The sequence below is a fragment of the Prionailurus viverrinus genome, chromosome A2 (assembly GCF_022837055.1).
Source record: "Prionailurus viverrinus isolate Anna chromosome A2, UM_Priviv_1.0, whole genome shotgun sequence".
Lineage (NCBI taxonomy): Eukaryota > Metazoa > Chordata > Mammalia > Carnivora > Felidae > Prionailurus > Prionailurus viverrinus.
The window spans coordinates 99,305,882-99,327,365 of NC_062562.1; the positions used below are offsets into that span (position 1 = coordinate 99,305,882).

The 21,484-nt window shown below is 39.8% G+C and overlaps 1 protein-coding gene across 3 annotated transcripts in view; it reads left to right on the forward strand.

Annotated features, from left to right (window-relative positions):
* DYNC1I1 (dynein cytoplasmic 1 intermediate chain 1) overlaps positions 1 to 21,484 on the forward strand; it is a 313,654-nt gene that overhangs the window by 63,452 nt on the left and 228,718 nt on the right. For all 3 annotated transcript variants that reach the window (XM_047847119.1, XM_047847137.1, XM_047847127.1), the window contains one exon: positions 11,266 to 11,381. In XM_047847119.1, the coding sequence (XP_047703075.1) occupies positions 11,266 to 11,381 (116 nt within the window). The remainder of the gene's footprint in view (positions 1 to 11,265; positions 11,382 to 21,484) is intronic.

A 21,484-nucleotide genomic window follows, 5' to 3' on the forward strand; every position in this document is an offset into this window, starting at 1 on the left:
CTAGCCTAGTCGGTGGGAACAGGCACTAACTGTGTGAGTGCCCAGAACTGTTACCTTTAATTTTTGCAGGTAGTTCTTTCCTTGGCCTCAGATGATTTCCTCACATACTTGCACTATATTAGCACTAAGCTGAATCCTCAAGGGAAACCCTTTGAAGATCTTTTGAGTTTTCTCTTTTTGTAGTATTCCTTTCTATTATTCTGTCCTGTGAATTCTAACTGCCTTGGTATCCCTAGACTCTTCAGTTGTCTCCTTAACTTAGGGAGTCTGCTAGATTTCACCTGGATTACTTCCCTGCACCATGGCCTGAGAACTCTCTGAATGCAGTAAGCTGGGGCAGTTATTGGACTCATCTTTTGTTTCCCTCTTTCATATATTAGTGTCCATCATTGCTTGACCCCCAGTATCTTACAAACCGTTGTTTCATTCAAACTGCTGTCTTTTTTTTTTTTTTTAGAATAAATCTGTTTTCTATCACTCCACCCTGGCTAGCAGCACAAATATTGTGTCACTTGATTCTGATTTGTATGTTATCTATGTGATCAGTAAAGAAAATGGCATCGTGGACAAATAAGGGAGATAATATGACATTTAGGAAAAAGAAAGCTTTAAGAAAATTCCAAATAAAATGAGAAAATAAATTTGACCCATTTGTTTTTTAACCAAATACTTATGAAAGTACCAAAAATGCTTTGCTTTCTTATGCTATTACAATACATTAAGTGAATTGAAGATGATAGAAGTAGAAAGTGAAATAATAGGATAAAAAGAGTCAATTAAAAGATCACAGTATAGAAACAAATCTGCATAAACTGGGAAGTGAAATTTGGGGTTGCGATGGGGAAGTTTGAGAGAGGGATTATATTTTAAATATTTTTTGTTCTTTTATGTAGGAAACATAAGTACAGATGCCACCATGAGATTGTCAGTATTTAAGGAGATGTGCTGAGTCAGCACAAGGGGAGAGGGAAGCAAAGATTCTCAATGACGAGTAGATATCAATAAGCAATAAGGGTCTTTTGTGGCCCATCACTCAAAATTGTTAAACCCAATAACATATAGGAATATTTAGTACCTTCTGATTATATCGGAGCCTCACAACTGTATGTCCTCTGTGTCATTGTATATTAAACTCTTGGTAGGTTTTTAAAAATATTTGGAACAAAGTGAGAATGAGAAGAAACCTGCTGTGAGGGATGTGGCTGCTCCTTCCTGAAGGAGGCACTTAGGGATGCCTTCTATCCTTGGGAGACATTGGTATAAGGTGGTGACCTCTCCTACCTCTCAACCTTTCCTTTATTCTCAGCTGAGAGAGAGGGCGAGTGTTAACTCCTGAATCCACGAGGCACCATCCCATACTGCTGTGGAGAAATAGAGAGATCACTCTGTCAAGAATAGAAATTAAAGTAGCTCTATGAAGGCACTAGAAAAACATGTATTTTCAAGATGCTGGTAGGTGTTTGAGAAAATCTAGACAGGCAGTTTTAGAGGACTTTTCACATTTAAAATCGTTTCAATTTGACTAACAGAACAGTAATAACCTCATTAGTGTTTGATGAAGTAACCCTCTTTTTGCTTGTTCTTCAGGTTTTACCAAATGTTGTTATTATGTTTAAATCCCTGGTTTGAATTAATTTTTTAAAGTTTCCTATGTAACAAGGTCTAGTATTTTCTTGAGAAAAATGTGGGTTGTATTCTTCTTGAGCATATGGATGGTCTCTGCCTTTTTTTTTTTTTTAAGTTTATTTATCTATTTTGAGAGAGCATGTGAGCAAGGGAAGGGTAGAGGGAGAGGGAGAGAGAGATTCCTGAGCAAGCTCCACACTGTCAGTGCAGAGCCCAATGTGGGGCTCGAACCCACAAACTGTGAGATTGTGAACTGAGCCAAAACCAAGAGTTAGATGCTTAACCAACTGAGCCACCCAGGTACCCCAATATCTGCCTTTTAAAAAAATGTTTTATTTACTTTTGAGAGAGAGAGCATGAGTGGGGGAAAGGCAGAGAAAGAAGGGGACAGAGGATCTGAAGCAGGCTCCAAGCTGATAGCAGTGAGCCCGATGTGGGGCTGGAACTCAAGAACTGTCAATCTCTGCCTTTTTAATAACACCTAATCACACACTCTGTGGAAATTGAAATATGGAACAGCAGCTTATAACCTGTGTGTATCAAAAGGTAATGGTAAAATGCATTTCAGAGTCTGTAAGTATATAGTAAAATTTGACCCATGAAAAACTTTAATAAACTGGTTTTAACAAATTCAATTAAAAGTCACGAGAGAGAGAAAACACTTTACTTACCTCTTAAGGTACTCATTTATCCAGTCCTCAAACATTTCTTGAGATGCTACTTGCTATCTGCCAGTCTTTGTTTTCTGTTCTCAAGAACCTTGAGTAAGCAGGTAGAGGATATTTTCTGTTCCACACTAGCAGCAGGATTTTCATAAAACTTTATTCTTTTTTTTATTCCATTTCAGGAAAATGAGTATGACCAGTTGGCAAGGATGTCTGCTTATACTTTGGTCCTAAGTGACTTAAAGAATTGTTTAAATTTATAGCTTTATGTTGCAACTTCTACAGAAGGTTGTTCATGAATATTAAGTCAGTAAAAGGCCATTTCAACCAAATTTTTATATTATTATTGTTTTTTATGTAATATTGGAGAGAACACACTTCTGTACTGCCTGTTCTTATAATTCTTAACTTTCAGTTTTCCTTTGTAAGGTGGACACGTGACAGCAGAACCCCCACTCATATTGCCAAGCTGTATTGTAACCGTGACTATTTTGACTTTTCTCTTATCCTGGAAATTTGCAAGATTTACTTGTGTTATGAAATTCAAGGCAAACCCTTTGGCTGTGCCTGTTGACTGAGCCAGACTTGACATTTGCTTCTGTTCAGCAAAAATACTTTAGCTGCCAAACTAATATCTCTGCACAGTAAGAAGTAAATATCATGGAAATGAAATAAATACCTCTCAAATGATTTTTAAAATGTGAACATAGAAAATGGAAACTCATCTCTTTTGAGGTAATCAGAAAAGGTCAGCCATCAAGTTGCTTTCCAGTTCTTGGAGGAAAACACCCACTTGGAACATAGGTGATAAAGGGAGTGTGGTAAGGGGCTGCCTGCCAGGTTCACTTCCATTGTGTGGCCCCCCATCGTCCTTTCCTCCACGTGGTGTCCCATTCCCAATGCAAGGAATCGGTTCTTGAGATGTCACACCTTGACACAACTAATTATACTATGGTACAGTGTTTGGAAAACAAATTACCCTTTGTCATTTCATATTACGTGAGTTTCTGTGCCCTTGGCTGCCTATATTCTTTCTTTCTATGGATGCAGCATTTTCTCATCTGACTCTCATTTGGTGGCTTCCAGGGCCATAATTTCTGTTTTGTCTTCTTTTCTGAGCTTTGGTCTTATATCTCGTACAATGGGATAACCCTTCACCAGAAACTCATCCACTGAGGTACTCATTTTTTACCCCAAGGCATATCTTTCTGCAGATTCCTCTGTCTTCCAGTTACACCATTCACTTTTCTTCCCATAAGGCATGAGGCCTTGAAATAATCACCAGTCTGCTCCTTTTCCTTCACCCTCCATACCAAGTAAACTGCTAAGGTCTACCTTCATTTCTTTTCTAGAGTCACCAAAGTACGGCATATCCTTTCTGTTCCCTGTGCCATAACTACAGAGTGCTTTCTTACCACCTTGGACCAAGTCTCCACATTTCTTAGACTGCCGGTCACAAATCCAATAACCATGTCTCTGGCTGCCTCCTTTGAACTAATGCTTTGCCTGGATTTTCTCTTTGGTTACTGAACCCACCCACCCTCTGCTTATAGATCCTTTTGTGGTTCCCCCACACTCAGCTTGTAAGGTCCCACACACAGCCTCTGGTTGCTCACTTGTCAAAAAGAGATTTGATACCATTCTTTACATGGTTGCTATGCTAACAAGTTTGAAATGTTTCTTTGCAGTGGTCAATTTCTTACTCAGTAACTTTCAGTAATTTCCCATTATCTACAGCATGAAGTTCAAGTTCTTTAGCCCAAGATTTTAAGCCCTCTAAGAATAATCTGCTCACAGTGTACCTCTCAAAACTTAATCTTCCATTGCTCTTCAGCTTAAAACTTTTTTTTTTCCCCTGAAAACCTGATCTGTCAGGTATGAAATGTGAATTTGGTCTCCAGATCTTCTTGCACAAGACTGCCTCCCTGGGTTACCCTCGTCATTCTTTTCTACCTGAGTAGACTCACCTATCTTATCCTTCAAGACTCACATCAGGCCTTTAGTCTCAGTGAAACTTTATTTATTGAAGCACATGGTAATCTGCCCATTATACTCTCCTGTCCCACTTACTGTGTGGATCACTTATGTTGGCTTTTATTATTTGCTACTTTTCATTCCTATTTGCTTTTGATGTATATGTTTGATCTCTTTATTCTGCTTATAATGTTAGGATCTGGGATAGTGTCATGTTTCAAAAATTGTGGTTGCTGATAATGATGTTGGCTGAAGTGGTTTCTTTGCCAGTTGTCAAAGACACTGTGCATACCCACATAAGATGTTTGGACAAGAAGGAAAATGGAACCATTCCCATTCTTGATGTCTTAGGAAATCTTCTTTGAGAAGCCTCAAGGAATTTTAGAAGCAGCACTAGAAACATTCTTTGGCGGCACCATTAATATATCATGGGATGAAATATTCACATGCAAATATGCAGGAATAAAACCCAGCAGGATTGAGTCTGGGTCCAGTGAAGACATTCTTTTATTCCTTAGCCTTGACCTACTTTGGCATCTGGCTGAATAACTCCTTGTCTCTGAGAATATCTGTTCTGGGTTTTACCTGCATGAGTTCCAAGTCTCTTGGAGGCACCCCACCTTTATTTTTAAAGGCAATAGATAGTAGTTTCTTTGACAACTAGTGGGTGTTCTTTAGCACTCCACATGTAGGCCCAAAACAATGGCTGTCTCCATATTTTCAGGTTACAGGTGCACTGGCTTTAGAAGCTGAAGTTCTGATGCTTGTGGCTTTGAAAAGAATGGAGACCTTTTCAGAACATAGGCACAAGACCAGGGTATCCCATTTTGGTAGATAACGCTTTGCTTTGCAAGTATTTTCTCTCTTTAGTATTAAAGAATGTTTAAAGTATTAAACACTTGGGGCACCTGGGTGGCGCAGTCGGTTAAGCGTCCGACTTCAGCCAGGTCACGATCTCGCGGTCCGTGAGTTCGAGCCCCGCGTCGGGCTCTGGGCTGATGGCTCGGAGCCTGGAGCCTGTTTCCAATTCTGTGTCTCCCTCTCTCTCCCCCTCCCCCGTTCATGCTCTGTCTCTCTCTGTCCCAAAAATAAATAAAAACGTTAAAAAAAAATTTAAAAAAAAAAGATAAAGTATTAAACACTTAAAAAATATCAGTGAAGTTTTTCTTCAACTGTCATCCACTTTTGAAACGGGAGCCACGTAGTATATATTTATTAGAATTCCAATGGCAATACGCATGTTTCTCATGCTGTTAATGATAGGACAGAATCCTTCTATTTGAGATATAACCATTATTTTTGTCAACTTTGGTAGACATCATAGACAATGCTTAGGTCACACTTGGGGTTTTCCTCTTTCTGGAATAACGAAACTTTGTAAGCAGCTTAGCAAAGTCATGCTAACCTTACTGTGGTTGGATAGATATCAGTTGAACTCAAAACAGAAAAAATAATGGGGGTCTGTCTCCACTCATTCAAGGGAGTAGTTTTCTTCTTGTGATTCAGAATGTCCAACCAAGGACAAATGGACAGAACCTGGGTAGATTGGACTATGCTTGTGGTGAACTGGAAACGTTTACATCCTGAGCACCAGCCAGTGACCTTCTCAGACTTCAGATAGCTTCACTTTTTTATTCCTAGTCAAAATCTGATCTTTCTTTTCAGAAGAAACATTGCAACTTTCCTCAGCCAGCTTGTTAAGCCAAATTGACAGGATTAGTTGACGAGGAGGCTTCCAGGACTTTTAGTGGGAGTCCCACCCCAGCCCTGGGGAGATATGGACCCTCTGTCATTCTAGGACCATGCCAAGTTAGCTTGTGAGGGATCGGGGTTCATTGCCCAGTGTCTCTGGCATCCTCTGCCTGACTCTTTAGTTTTTAGATATAGGAAAGACTTGCACTGGTCTCTTTGCCTGCCTCTTATCTCTTCTTCATCTTTGTTCATCTTTGTGTCTGGCCCGTCTCATAGAGCTTTATAAACTTGGTCCAGGGACATCCTCTCCTCCCTTTTCAGTGGGACTAAGGCCTCATCCTCTAGGAATTGGCTACATTCGGGGATCCCCAGGTGAATATGGTTAAACGGTGAAGTCTCTGTCCGGTGTTTCTAACTCACTGGTACTCAGGCTTTAATGGGCATTGGAATCACTGGACTCTGCCCGCAGTGTTTCTGGTTCAGTAGTTTTCAGGTGGGGCCTGTGAATTTGCATTCTTACCTGTTCCCAAACGGTACTGCGGCTGCTGGTCAAGGACCACACTTTGGGAGCCCCTGCTCTAGGACTTCTGTTTGGGTTCCCTCTATATTTATTCAATGTGGTCACAGTGAATCCAAATATATGAAGCCTTATTGTACTTCTTAAGTGACACTGACTCGCTCTCTTATGATTATTTAGAACATGATACACATTTAATTCGGTGTATTTAAAATTCTATTAAAGCCTCTTATTTTAGAATAAACTACCAAGGTGAAAATACACAATATAATTTAATAATAATGCCATGTCCACCTGGCATTTGACAATTAAAATCTCAGTTTACACTTCTGTAGGATGCCTTCTGCCTTTCCCCTTTTCTAGTCTTCTCTTCTTCCCACCTTTCCTTCCTCAAACATTGATTGAGTGCCTCCTCTGTACCTGACCCTGAACTGAGGCCCAAGCTACAGAGATGAATCAGTAAGGGATAAATAAGCAAGCTTGCAGTCATATCAGACATGAAAAGAGGTGAATGCAGTGGCCTGTATGAGGGGTGATAGCAGAAGTATCTGCTTGTACGTAGGTGAAAGCATGAGCTTTGCAGGAGGGGGAGTGGGATGGCAGCTAAGTGATCCCAGAACCAGAACTGAAGAGCCAGTATGGAATTTATAGCCTCATTAGAAGGAAAAGGAATTATAGTGACATTAGTGCTACATTGGTTTTTTTCCCCCTCTCTTGCTAAGCAGTTTAATTTGTATCCTTGTATAAAAGAAATATGAATTGATAAGGCTTGAATAAAAATAAAAAATATATGATGCTCAAAGTTCGTACTTAAAGGAAATAACTACTGTGTACTTCATGTTTTAAACATTTTATAATAATTTTTTCAGCTGATACAACTGTAGAAATGTTTTTCTACAAAAAGGGAAGTTGAAGAAGGCCTCTATCACAGAGTTGTATAAATGGATGGATTCTGGATCCACTGACATGCAGGCCCCAGGACTGGTCTAGGAAATACTCAGAATGGAGGACTCAGAGAACACACCTAAGAGGAAGGTCTTTGCTGTGGAAGGGTGCCACCTACTGGCCAGCCTGTCTGAACCAGCTAGGACTGGGAACCATTGTGTGGTGCTCACCTTGCAAACAGGATCCTTCGATTATGCTCCAATAATATAGGCCTCGCTGTGTCTCAGGAATCCTTTCTCATACTTATAAAATGATCACATGTGCTTGGCCCTCTACTATATTAGGTTGTAAGAGTGTGCCTCAGTGAGGCAATGTTCATAAAGCATTAGGAAAAAAAATCAGAGGACAGGGTCAACAGAGAACAGTTTCTAAGAACATGGCCCTTAACTTGCTGTTTGACAGAGCCAAAGCCCTGGGTCTGTCACTTACTACCTTTGTGATTTTGAGCAAATGACTTACTATCGCTGAACCTGAATTTTTTAAAGTGTAAAATTGTAATAGGATGTAAAATTGTAATGAGGATATAATAAGATAATATATAAAAAGTGTTTATCTGCATTATAACTACACAGTTAATAAAGCAACAGCAGAATAGCCACAAAGTATAAAAGCATTTGCTATAAATGCAGCTGAATCAATGTGGAGACTGCAGGGAAAGACACAGTAATGTATCCATTACCCCATAAGAAGCATTATAAGCGGTTGCTTTAAAATTATAAATCATTTGAGACAAAATCACCCTCAAGGGAAAAGGACAAGTTCATTGATGTATCAACCAATTGGCACATGCGGAGAATCACTTCATCACAACTTAGCTTTTATTTATTCTTGATGGCATGGGTTGAATTGGGACCTTGGGTTTGCAAATACAGCATCAGAGAGGGACTGGTGGAAACTTTTTGATAGTTTTTGAGAAAAGGAAACATTTTGTTTAGTGAGATAAGGTCACTCATGCAGACTAAGTTTTGACAGCTGAGAAGTGTCATGGTGATAATGCTTTCAGTTAAAGGAAAAGCAAATAGGGTCTCCCAAGCAGCCAAAAGGATACATGTGCCCATATAAAGACATTGGTGGGTGATTCTCATGTTTCATTGAAAGAGATCATCTTCAAATCTGCTGTCTTAAAGAATCTTTAATATAGAGCGTTCATAAATCTGTCCTCTCTGGTTTTTTAAAACAAATACAAGCATTACCAGTCAAAAATAAATAAATTAAAAGTGGAGATGCTTAAGCCAGGAGCTGCTTGCTATGTGCCAGGCACAGAAGTAAGTGCTTTGCAAGTATTAGCTTCATTCTGTCTTCACAACCACTCAGTGATGTGTACCCACTTTACAGATAAGAAACTTGAGGCTTAGTAGGGTTTGTCACTTGTTCAAAGCTTTCACCTACCATTCGGTTGATAAGTGACCAAGCCTAGAATTCGAAGCCATATTTGTTTCTGAATGAGTCCATGACTTGACCATTATGCCATACTGTCTTATCAGTTGGTTTTGATTTGCCATGGTGGACTATCAAATTACATGTCAGCCTCCTATTTCCAATGCCTGCTGATGGTTACCCATCAAGATAGGTCTATGGCTTATGTCCCATCAGCAAGAAACCCTAGAATCCCTGCCTGAAGGTGTAGGTACCTTTCAGTGGGAGTATGGAGATCTCTGGGCCTCACATAGATGCCCATAGAAGTCTAGGATCCAGGGCGATACCTTCATGCCAGGGGTGACTTCATTTGAAAAGGTGGGGCTGTCATACCAGCATACATTTCTTTCCATATCTTTGCTTGTGTGATGCAGCCTGACCTCTCTCAACCTCAGAAAGATGCTCTGGGCTATGGCTATGAAACAGCAGGAGGGGCATTACCCCAAGCAGTCCTGGGGTGTCTATTCATGCTTGTTTTTTCAAGTGCTTGGAGAAAGACTTATTTCAGGAAAGAAAACATTCTTCTCTGACTTAAGATGTTAAACTAATACCTGAGTTTCTTACTTTGAAACTTTGAGCCTTTTACCTTGTTTGGCAACTTTGTTTCTAGTGTATTTTGTGTGTTTTCCACTAACTCTGTGTGAGGAGGCTGCACCGAGTTCTGGGAACCCAGCCTGACACTCTGTGGTGCAGACTTGTGAGTGAGTGAGGCTTGTGAGGCCCAGGCCTGTGTGCAGCTACGACTATGGTCCTGGTTATGGGCACTTCAGAGATGGCCAAACAGGTTTGTTTTCTAACCGGCGTTTAGAGAACTTTGTGCACATCTACTCTGTACACATCTTTGATATCACTCAGTCATTTGAGTAACTCCTAGAAAAGAAGAAAAACTTTTTTTCCTAGAATGCTTGGGAGATTGTACGAGGAAATTTCCAGCTGTGACATGCATTTTTTAAATTTTATTATTGCTAGAAGTACTAAAAATACAATGAGTCTGTGCCATCTGCTAGTAATAATTAAAAACAATAATATGAATAAAATGTGCTTCTACTGGCCATAGAGAACTAGGGAGTGTAACTAGGATTCCCTGTATGTGCTATTGAGCTATGCATTTATTTCAGTTTTCATTACCTGTCAGAGAGAAGCATACATACTCTATGCCTGGAAATTTTTAAGAGACACAGTAGAATACGTCCCATCCTAATATTAAGTCTATTTGTTAAAAATAATGTTCCAGAAACTGTTTTAAGATATAAGTGTGGAAATTATGTACATATGTGCACATAATACATATGTAGTATATGCATCATATGTGTGTCGTATATATACGTTCCCATAACAATCCTAATAGCAAGTACTAGTAATATCTCCATTTTATAGATGACAAAACTGAGGTGCAGAGAGGTTAGGTACCTTGTTTAAGATCACATACACAGCTGGTAAGTGGAGGGGCTAGAGTCTATGCACTTAAGCACCAGACTCTGCTGCCGCCATGATTTGGATGTTCCTGGGGGACTCAGAAGGCACTTCAGATTTCTGCAGTAACTCAGAAACCACCATTAAGAGCCCTAGGTAGGAGTTGGCTTGGTGGAAAAGGCACTGGACCAGGATTCAGGCCAACAGTACTTTAACCATGTATGAGTTCTATATACCTGGACATGTCTCTTACACTGCATTTCATTTTCCTCATCTATAAAATGGAGATGGTGATAACATCTTCCCATATGCCTCCTAGAGGTGTTGTGAGAACAGATGATGTGATAGATGTTAGAAACATCTGAAAACACTTGAAGCGTGACATAAATATTTAGAAATTGTTTTGCACATGGTCACAGTTGGGGAATTCCAAGCTAAAATCCTATCACTCTTAGCCCAGTGCCCTCTTGACCCACCTATGCTTTAGCAATGTGCCTTTACACAGGTTCACATGCTGATCTGTGTTACTTCCTCTTCTGGAGAACTGAGAAGTGTTATACTCCCTCTTGGAATGTGCTCCTCTCGATGCTATCATAGCAAACATGTTACCCCATTAAGAAACCATCTTTCTTTTCTTCTGACTTGAGAATCACTGCTTTTCCTTTGTCTATTTCATGTAAGAGGCTAGGATCTTGTATTACCAATGAAAATTCCCTTTATTGATTTAAAACAAACAAAATCAAAGGTGCTCAGAATGGAAGCGTCTCCTCTGAGCCAGACCAAGACCTTGTTTTACAGATAGAAAAACTGAGGGTCAGCATGAGGGACCTATCTGACATCACCAGAAAATTAGGGCCAATGTGGGCTAAGAAGCCAGGTGTCCCAGCGTCCAGCCCAAGCCCCTTGCACTGAGAAACTGCAGGTTGGGGTTTGTGTTGGTTCTGTGCATTATTACTGATAGCTTTTCTGCAAAGAACACCTTCCCTCTTTTAAGTGTTTGTCCTTTGTTACTTACAGACGAAGACTGCACAGGCTGGGTGTGTCGAAGGTTACCCAGGTGGATTTTCTGCCCAGGGAAGTTGTGTCGTACTCCAAGGAGACCCAGACTCCTCTGGCTACACATCAGTCTGAAGGTAAATAAGCTATGTCTTTTGTTTGCTTTCCATATTATCTCTAGGAGAAATTGCCAGGGTGTCACATCCTTCTTGGTTTTATATCTTTACCACAACCGATCTTCATAAGACATAAACATGATGACACACTGAAAAGTCCAGATCTCCTTTGGCTCAGATTTTGACAGTTCTGAACAGGGAGCCTAGTGGTACTCCTCCAAAGGACCCATGAGCTTTAAAATGGATCACTTAGGTCACGCTTCGTCACAACTGTATGAGGAAGGACAAAATCATCACAGGATGACATTATAGAAACTTTTCTGAATTTTATCGATAAAAACAATGTGTACATTAAGATTCATCATTTTCAGGAGTCAGCAAGTAGCAGAACACCACCTGTTCCTCAAAATAAAGTATTCTGAACTACAATCACAACCAGTCATTGGTGTCTATAGTCTTTGTGGCTACTTTCTTGCTGTTATGGTAGGATTGAGTAGCTGTGACACAGAACTTACACCTCATATAGCCAGAAATCTTTACTACAGTGTGGAACTTCATAGAAAAACTTCACTGACCCCTGATTGGCTTTGCCATTCAGATGACAACACACTAGAGTGTCTTACCATTTAAAACTTAAAATCTAAAATTTAAAAAAGTTTTCCATGCACACTCCGCATAGGTGAATGGGAAGTGAATTCCATGCTTTCCTCATGCATACCAGAAAACGCCACGTGGAAAAGTCAGATGCAAATCCCAGTCATTAAAAAAAATACAGTAAGAGAAATTGAAGATTATAAAATGCTCCCTAGAAATGAGACATTACACTCAAGCAGAAGAGATATATGTGTGTAAGAGTGGTTTACATTGTTGGAAAACAGCATGATTGGCATAGCTAGGCAAATTCTCTTTTTACTTTATGTTTTTTTACTTTTTGGTGTGGTGAAGAGAATGTTAGAGTTTGGGTTTCATTGTCATCATGTAGTAAATACTGAACACAAGTCATGAGGATGGAAAATGATTCGAATGTCTTGCTTGCTTTGCAGCGAATATATAAATTAGTGCAGTTGGGTTTGTGCAAGCTACAGAGATTTTCAATTTTGGTTCCAAACATGTAATGTCCAAAGCGAAGTGAAGTCTGATTCCTTGAAGTAGAGCGTTGCCTACAGGTCTTCTGGAAACCTTTCCTGGGTAATACTGGGTGTTGCAGGGACAAGTCTTTGGTGACAGGGCCTCCATCTTTCAAATCTGAGAGTGAAATGAATTTTAGAAGCAAACAAGTAGCACCCTCTGGTGGTGGAATTTTAAACCAACCACTTAAACAACTTCAAGAACCTTCTATTAATGTGGCAGAAAATACAAAGTTAGAAAAGCTTTTTGGAGTTCACCTAGGTTATCCTTGGACCTCCAGGCAGATCAGAAAGATTATTAAAAAACAACCTCAGCACCCAACCAAAACATTTGTTTGAGTTAATTTGCTGCCAGAGGTATTTGCAGGGCTGTAGCCTGAGGTATGTTTATTTAGCCCAAAATTTGACCCATAACATAAAGTTATACAACTGAAATCGGAGAAGGAGTGAATTATACTTTGAAAATGTGTAGACTTCAGATATTGGAAAGGGTACAGAAATATTTACAAGGGAAGATAAATTAAGGATGAAAAGGCATCAACTCTAAACTTTTAAACTGGAACACATCAAAAGGAAAAGCCTGGGCATTTGTTTTATTACTGCAAAGAGAGCTTGGGAGCCCTCATTATGCTGTGGTCCAAGCAGCAGGAAAGAAGGAATTTATTTCTCAGCTATTGGCAGAAGGTCTTCCTGTTTTGTTAACAAGATTCATAGAGGTTTTTTGTGGTGATGGGTGTTTCAATGGTTCAAATTCCACAATACAGATTTGAATTCAAAGCTAGCTACTGTAGCTCTAGACATTAAGCACTGCCCGATGGGTTTAGACTGGAAGAACTTTAGATTTGGGTTCAGCAAATTGTCCTCTTGCCACAGATGATTCTTTGACCTTTGGCTGCCTGCAGTCGCCCAGCTGCCTGGCTGACAAAGGTGCCCACTGCTTGCCTTTTACCTGCTGGGTGAAGGGAGCTGGCAGAGGGGGAGCTTGGGGAAAGCAGCAGGCAGTTGCAGGGAGAATCGACCACATGGCAGGTTTGGGTTGGCTTCTGATTTGGGGCTTGAGCCATGGCAATATTTTCATGACAACTGCAGCCATTCGGAGGTAGGAAACAATGAACTACTGAATTTTATGACACACTGAAGCTCTTGCATGGATAATATTTAAAACTGTGGTGTATCTAAGACCCATAGCATATTTTTACCCATAGTGTAGGAAAGAATACTATTTTTGAAGTCATTTTGGAACTATGGGAAACTCAACAATATTCAAACGAGTGAAATCAGAGCATTGATACATTCTATATCCAATGGAGTTCAAGTGCATTCAGTTTTTTACATGTTACCACTTTAAAATGAAGGGGAAGGTACTTTGCCTAAGCTTAAGCTTCTTTTCTCCACCAACATTCTCTTAACTTGTGAGCATAATAGCCTGTTCTGAGAAACACTCCAGAGAGTGATTTAAACCAGGAAGATTGGGGAATGAAGTCCATGTGAATACTATTTTTTTTCCAATTCAAATTTAGGTCATTAGTTGCAGAGAAAAAGGCTGAGAATAGGAAACACTGATTTGGGGAGTAGGTTATTTCTACTCCCAAAACATTTTAAACACATGCCTTTTATTCCCAAGTAGTAAGAAAGGAAAAAAATTATGCATCCCTGCTAAACTACCTGTGCGTTGCCTGTTATTAATACTCTCTGGACTGACTGTGACTTCCTGAAATTAGTTAGGAAGCCGGTCTTCTGCATCCTTATTATAGTAGGTAAGTGACTGGCTCATGCTAGGTACCCAATAAATGCTGTTGAATGACAAAGGTGATGATGCCACAGACATATTGGAAACTCCTAAGTTCTATAATGACCTCTGGGAGAATGAGGATTTCTTAGCTTGCTGGTAATGTGTAAGCTGCTCTGGAAGGAGAGGAAGAAACTTACACAACCTGTTGATAGTTTTGAGGTATTCTCTGATCTTCCTCTCCTCTTCATGATATCTTATAAATGGGAACTTAATGGCTTCATGTTGGCTACTCACCTTCCTTTTACTTTCTTCCCATGCCTTATTTCTTATACCCAAGAAAGACCAACCTGCTTTCATTTTCCAAGGTGCCACACAGCCTCAGCCTCCATACTCGCACCTACTGCCTCCCTGCCCGGAATGCCATCTCTCCTATTTGCCTTCCTTTGGGAAGTCAAATACAGCTCCTTGGTAATTACAGTCAAAGGTCAGCTCCTTGGTGATTACACTTCCAGTAGGCATCCCTCCTACTGTGGGCACAGTGCATTTCTCCTTTATTGTGCTGCATTTAACAATTATCTAAATGTCTGTCTGAAGCAGGCTGTGTGTCCTTCACTTCCATGCTGCACACAGTGCCTGGCACAAGGAAAGGGCTCAATGGACATCAATGGAAGAAATGGAGAGTGGCATGATACTGGAGGAATAAGAAAGAAGGAAGAGAAGGTATTCACTATCCTTCAGGGAGGAAGGAGGATGATATATGCATTACGGCTACATTGGTTTATGGATTTTTAAAGGAAAAGTCATGAGAGTGAGATTGTGTGGTAAGGGGAGTTCAGTGTTGCCATTTCTGCCAGGCCACTAATTTCAGTCCTGGGGCTGGTGCAAGCATTAACTGCTGATGAACATGGCACAGTTCTGAGAATTGAAGGAGAAAATCATGGGATGACCAGGATAGAGCAAAGCAGTCACCAAGTTTTTACTGTGCAGAGAGCAGAGACACTATTTAAATACTTTGATCTTGGAAGAGGTGCACAGAAAAGTGGCTAAGGAAGGTTCTTGTTTCACATTTGCACTTTAAAAACATTTTTTTTCTTAACTGGTTGAAGAGCATTTCCACTTCGGCTTCCCATCCTCTTCAGCATACACTTAATACAGAAGCTATAAGTATGAGGGTTGTCTAGAGTAGTCTAGTCTAGCATTGTCCAATAGAAACATAATGAGCCATTAATTTTAATAATGTTTTATTTAATCCATGTTAAAAATATTATCATTTTAATATGTAGTCAGTATAAAAATTATCAATGAGATATTGTAGATTCTTTTTCTGTATTAAGTCTTCAAAATCTGGCTTGTATTTTATACTTAGGACATATCACAATTCAGACACTTAATTTTCATTGGAAATACTTGAATAGTAATTAGATTTCTTAAAATTTACAGTTGAAACAGCAGATTCATATGCCACAGTTGCCCCAAACATATTTAAAAGCTTTTCAGTAATAGAATCAAATACCAGTGTTTGAAGTTAAATAAAAGTAAAAATGCAGTTCTTCTGTTGCATTAGCCACATCTCAAGTACTCAGTAGCCACCCGGGGTTAATAGCTCCTTTATTGGAAAGCTCAAGTCTACCACAGACCAGCATTTCACAGAGTCAGAAGCTGAGACCTTCAAACCCAGCCTGGTGTTCACTTCACCATGGATGGACAGAGACACTTGGGTGAGGAGACCTCCCTGACTTACAGAGAGCTCCCCCAGGGACATGATGATGTCACAGATTCTCTTCCTTTTTATGAGATCAGCTATGACGAAGCAGGTGTCAGATGATTGGACAGGAGCAAAGTTGTATGCCCAGGAGGGCAAGTCCACAAATAAGCTTCATTCTGCCATGATAGAGACAATTGTGGGCTCTCCTCTGGGTTCTCCCTTCATAGATCTCCCATAAACAATGGGGTTTTCATTGTTTCTGCTGTGTCTTCATGCTATACAAAGGACTGCTAAAGACCGTGTGTGACCTCCTTGTTAGCTCTCTACACTTAATGCCCTTTTCCCTCTTCCTGCTCCCCTCTCTTTCTGTGTGAAGTGATTGGAGACAATGATCAAGATTTGAATTCTAAACTGCTTAAAGTTGAGTTATAGATCTTCCTACACCTGGGGTGTCTGGGTGACTCAGTCGGTTAAGCATCTGACCCTTGATTTCAGCTCAGGTCTTGATATCATTCATGAGTTTGAGTCCCGCATCAGGCTCTGTGCTGACAATGTGGAGCCTGCTTCAGATTCTGTGTCTCCTTCTCGCTCTCTGCCCTTCCCCCACTTGTGCTCTCTCTTTCTCTCTCAAAAACAAATAAACATTAAAAAAAAAGAATTGTTAAAGAAGTGAGGTTTTATGTTTTTGCAATACTGATGTGCCAAAAATTTAGTATGTTTCCTTTGGTTTTGTAAATTATTAGTTAATGAAAATGTTATAATAATAGAGAAAAACATTTTAACCCACAGAGCTTTACAAAATTACAAATAAAACAATTCCCACTTATAAACATGTTTTGGTAGCATAGAAATACAACAGGATAATCGATTTTAAAAAACTCTCAAAAATATACATATTTCATTGGGTCAAAATTCTGTGGGGGAGGTGAGAAAAATAACAATGTAAAATGACTCTTAAAAGAAGACTTTGTTGTAGTAATTTCAAATGGATGCTGGTGGATATCATATCACTTTGGTAATGGCTTCCACTGGGTATATTTAAAAATGACTAGTGTGGGCACCTGGGTGGCTCAGCCAGTTAAGCATCTGACCCTTGATTTCAGCTCAGGTCATGATATCATTCATGAGTTTGAGTCCTGCATCAGGCTCCACAATGTGGAGCCTGCTTGGGATTCTGTCTCTCTCTCTTTCTGCCTCTCCCCTACTTGTGTACTTGCACTCTCCCTCGGTCTCTCAAAATAAGTAAACTTAAAAAAAAGTTAAATCTCCCTACACCTTAGTGGCCCCAAGAGCGTAACTCTTTGTTACAAAATTGCCAAATAAAGTCATTTTCCAGAGAATCAAAGTGGAAATATTTATTTGGAGCCTTAAATACGAAACCAGGCAGTTCTTAGGGTTATAATTTCTTAGTGGAAGCAAATCCTAAAACCTCTGAAGATAACATGGGAGACCACAGGCTTTGGGGTTATAGCCTTAGCTCAAGTTCTTCATCTGGTGATCACATTCTCTAAACATACTATTCAAAGAACAGCCAGGTATTTGGAGGTAACCCATGTTGGCATCTGGATGCAAATTAAAACTCCCTAGTGAAGATGACACACATTAATTTCATATTTAGTTTCAGTTCCATAGATAAGAATTGGTACTCTTCCAGAAGAATATTGACATCTGCCATGTTTTGCTTTCTTGAAATATGCCTGCTATTTCTCCTTTGACACTTAATTAAAGTTTTAATCTTCTTTCAGAGCTAACTGTAGAGGCTTCAGGCCCATTGTTAACAAAGTCAGTGGCTGAGGGATCCTCTCCTAGCATATTAGTTTTCTTTAGTACTGTTAACCTCGTATCATCTTGGCAAGTCTCTTGAAAGACAAAACCAAACCAAAACAAACAAACAAAAAACAAACACAAAAAGATGGGCTACTTTAGGAACATAGACATTTTAGACATTATTTTTTAGATATTATTTACATTGAATAGACAAATTTTCTGGTTAAAAAAAAAAAAAAAGATAGTTGTTTTCCCTGTCTCTGAAACACCTTTTTAGCTGTTGGTCAGGAGAGCTTTGATGGCTTGGTTCTTGATTTAGATTGCACATTAAAATAAATACTGGCTTAGATGCTAGCCAGTCTTGATATTCCAAAGGAGAAGCTTCACGGTAAAAGTTAACTTACTATTTTATGCACCTAGTGATAGTGCCATAGATGGTACAGTCAAATAAATTAATTTATCCAAAATATTCTTTCCAATTAAAAACAGAAGCGTTTTTAACTAAGGAAAACAGAATGCAATAAAAAAAACAAAATGCAGAGCAAGCCTTGGTGCCAGTGCACACTGCCTTATTTCCTATACTTCTGTTATCTGTAGTTCTATACAAGGGGGATGGGAATTGAGAAAAATGGCTCTAGAGCATCATGTAAACTTTAAGCTCAAAATGAGATTTTGTCGTGGTTACAATACCATACTGGAAAATAAACTGTTATATCTTAGGCAGATGGTCTAGTAACTTTCTGTTTAACCATCAGTTAGCTAACTAACTTAATTAATTAACTAACATAATATACTCTCTAGGTCAAGGGCTAATGTGCTGATGGAGTTCAGAAGTAAAAGATTTTGCATGAAATAAAAACATTATTCTTCTAAAGCTACTATGATGGATCCACCCCTTTAGTATTTCTTACAACCTTAAGGTATCCTAAAGGGCCTCTTCATAGCAGGAAGATGAATAATGAGGCTCAACTAAGGCTACAGGACTGGAAGCTCATGTTAAGTACACAAAAGCAGTTCTAAGATTTTTTTTTCCTAATCTGACTCCAAGTCTTACACATTGTAGGTGGATGATCTAAGTAAATTTCACTGAAAAAATAACTAGTACCAAATTATAGACCAGATATCAAGTAAATATGTAATCTTAGATCACTAACTGCTTCTCCCAGGTCCATTTACAAATATAGTCCCCTTGACCCTTCAGGGCATTCCTTCTCATAGGTCCTTATCTCTGGTCACAGACACATTAATTCTGTGTACCACTAGAGCCTACCACAGTGCTTAATATTTGGTATGGGAATGGATGGATGACCTCACTTGGCTCAAAGATTAATCACAACTGTCTGCCTTATGAACCAGACAATGGAAGAGATAAAAGAAAAATAGGTCAAAAGGTAAGAGGTGAGGGAAATGCTCCAGACTTCAGTTTCAACCCCTAGAAACTATGGTTAATTTGAGTAAGAAAGAGCTTGAATGGCAGGATATTCTGTAACTGACAGAATAAACATGAGGATTGAAAAAGTAGGCTCAGAGGATAGGCAGAAACCAAGAGAAGCTTGGTACTAGTTATTTTTTCAGTGAAAGCTTACTTTCCAGATCCTGCTGGGATGATGCTCTGTGTGGCAGGTGGGATGATCAAGGTCCATCGATACAGCCAGAGAGCTGGCTCAGCCCTGATATAAGATGGCGAAGATGCAAAAAGAAATGAGGTGGGTCTCCTCCGGTTGTCAAGCAAGGCTTAGTGTAGGATGTGGTTTGGGGCTATTCCCAAGCCTCGGTAGTTTTCCCCAAGTTCAGTTTTCCATTATTTACTAATCAGCCCTGTCACTTTCACATGAGCAACTTGGTGAGTCTGGCAACTCAAAGGGCTTTATTCAGGAGCCCACAAAATTTAAAACTTGCTTTTGATTTTTGGCAGACATTTATGCAGATGTTTATCACAACCAGAGAAATTCCCTGGGTCTATGCCTTGAGCTAAAATATAGAGATTTGAGTTTGTCATCTCTTTTTTAAGCTGTCCAGTTTCATTAGAAGCATCCACCTCAACCTGATGTCTTTAAATTCTTCCTGCCATTCACACTGTTCAGTGGCAGTGACACTTTGATCCCTTAAATCCTTCTTTTCAATGGACACTTCATTAAAGATCACCACAGGAGAAAAATTATCCAGCTATTTGTTATGGCTGACAGGTTCTCATTCCCAAACTCTGAGTTTTTATTTTCTTTAGCCCCTATTAGGGCAAATAACCAACACCAATTCCCTGAGTGATTGTCTTCTGATACTAATATCTGTTCCAGTCTGGGTTCATGGTTGCCAATAATAAAAATTAGCTCTGGTTAACCTAAAAAGAACAAGGATTTGTTGGAAAGATAGGAGATACTTGATAGAATTGGTGAATTAGAATTAGGTCAGGAATAGAAAGAAGCAAGGCAGCCCTAACCTCTAATGTTACTGTATTTGAAATAAGACTTTTAGGATGTAATTAAGGCTAAATGAGGTCATCAGGATAGAATCCTAATCCAATAGGATTGATGGCCTTAGAAGAGGAGGAACAAAGAGATCTGTCTCTTTTTGTTTCCACGTGCACACACAGAGGAAAGGCCATGTGAGGACACAGTGAGGAGGCGTCTGCAAGCCAGGAAGGGAGCTCTGACAAACTGAATCGGCTAGTAACTTGATCTTAGACTTCCCAGCCTCCAGAACAGTGAGAAAATAAATTTCTGTTGTTTCAGCCACTGAGTCTATGGTATTTTGTGATGGCAGCCCACACTGATGGAGACAGCAGCTCTCAAGGTCATGCCACTGATGTCGGTTCAGGCTGGTAAGACCTGAGCATCCTGGACTTCCTGTTATTGGACACTCACAGTTACGCTCAGAATTTAATCTCTGTAGTCACTGTTGCCTTGAAAACCTGTACTTCTCTCTGAACCTTGACAATAGTCCCTTGAGGTTTAAAGAGCGGTATGGAAGTCCACTTAGCTAGACCTCGGTTACATGCCCTGCATTACTATGAGGGGCCAGGCAGAGGAATAACTCCCCTAGCCCCACTTCCATAATGCTAAGGGAAGCTCTGACTCTAATTTGATCTGTTTTGGTATACTCCCTTCCAAAAAATGTTTGGATGCTGGGCAGCCAAAAATATATATTTAAAAAATGCCTACTCTGATCTGAAAAGAAAAAAGGGGAGGATAAAAAATTATATTTATTATGTGCCCAGCAAGCTCATATACTTGCAGTGTTGCTATAGAATTTACCCATCTTATAAATCAGAAGTGCAAAGAGAATGGAGCCCCTTCATTTTGTCTGCAGCTATCTATAATACTACTGGCTGTCAAAGGAAAATGGAGAAAATGTATGAAATGAACGTTAGTGCAGTCTCTTATTTTTTTAAACAGCGTCATTGGCATGTGCTGTTAAAACTGGGTGGAAACGCTCAAATGTCACTCCCACTTTCTTCCTAAGAACGTGGCAAGTGTAGAGGAGATAAAGGTGAGGTTTACGTGATCTCATGGTCTTGGTGGAGTGGGAGGGATGACAGGGACTCTGGCCTCTTGCCAGTCCTTGACAGTAAGCTGGCTTACATCTGCTGTTCTTTGATATGATGTTCTTTGACCACCTGGGTGCCAGCAGCCAGTGCTACAGCATGTGGCTGGTGGACTAGCTTCTGTCCCTCTGCCTTGGCAATGTTCCTAGGAGTTCCTTCTTGATAATTCGATTTTCTCTCAGCTTTCACTGTCTCCAGACCTTGAGTCAATGCCCTGTCCTCTATCCAGCCCCTGGTCTAGAAGTCAATCCC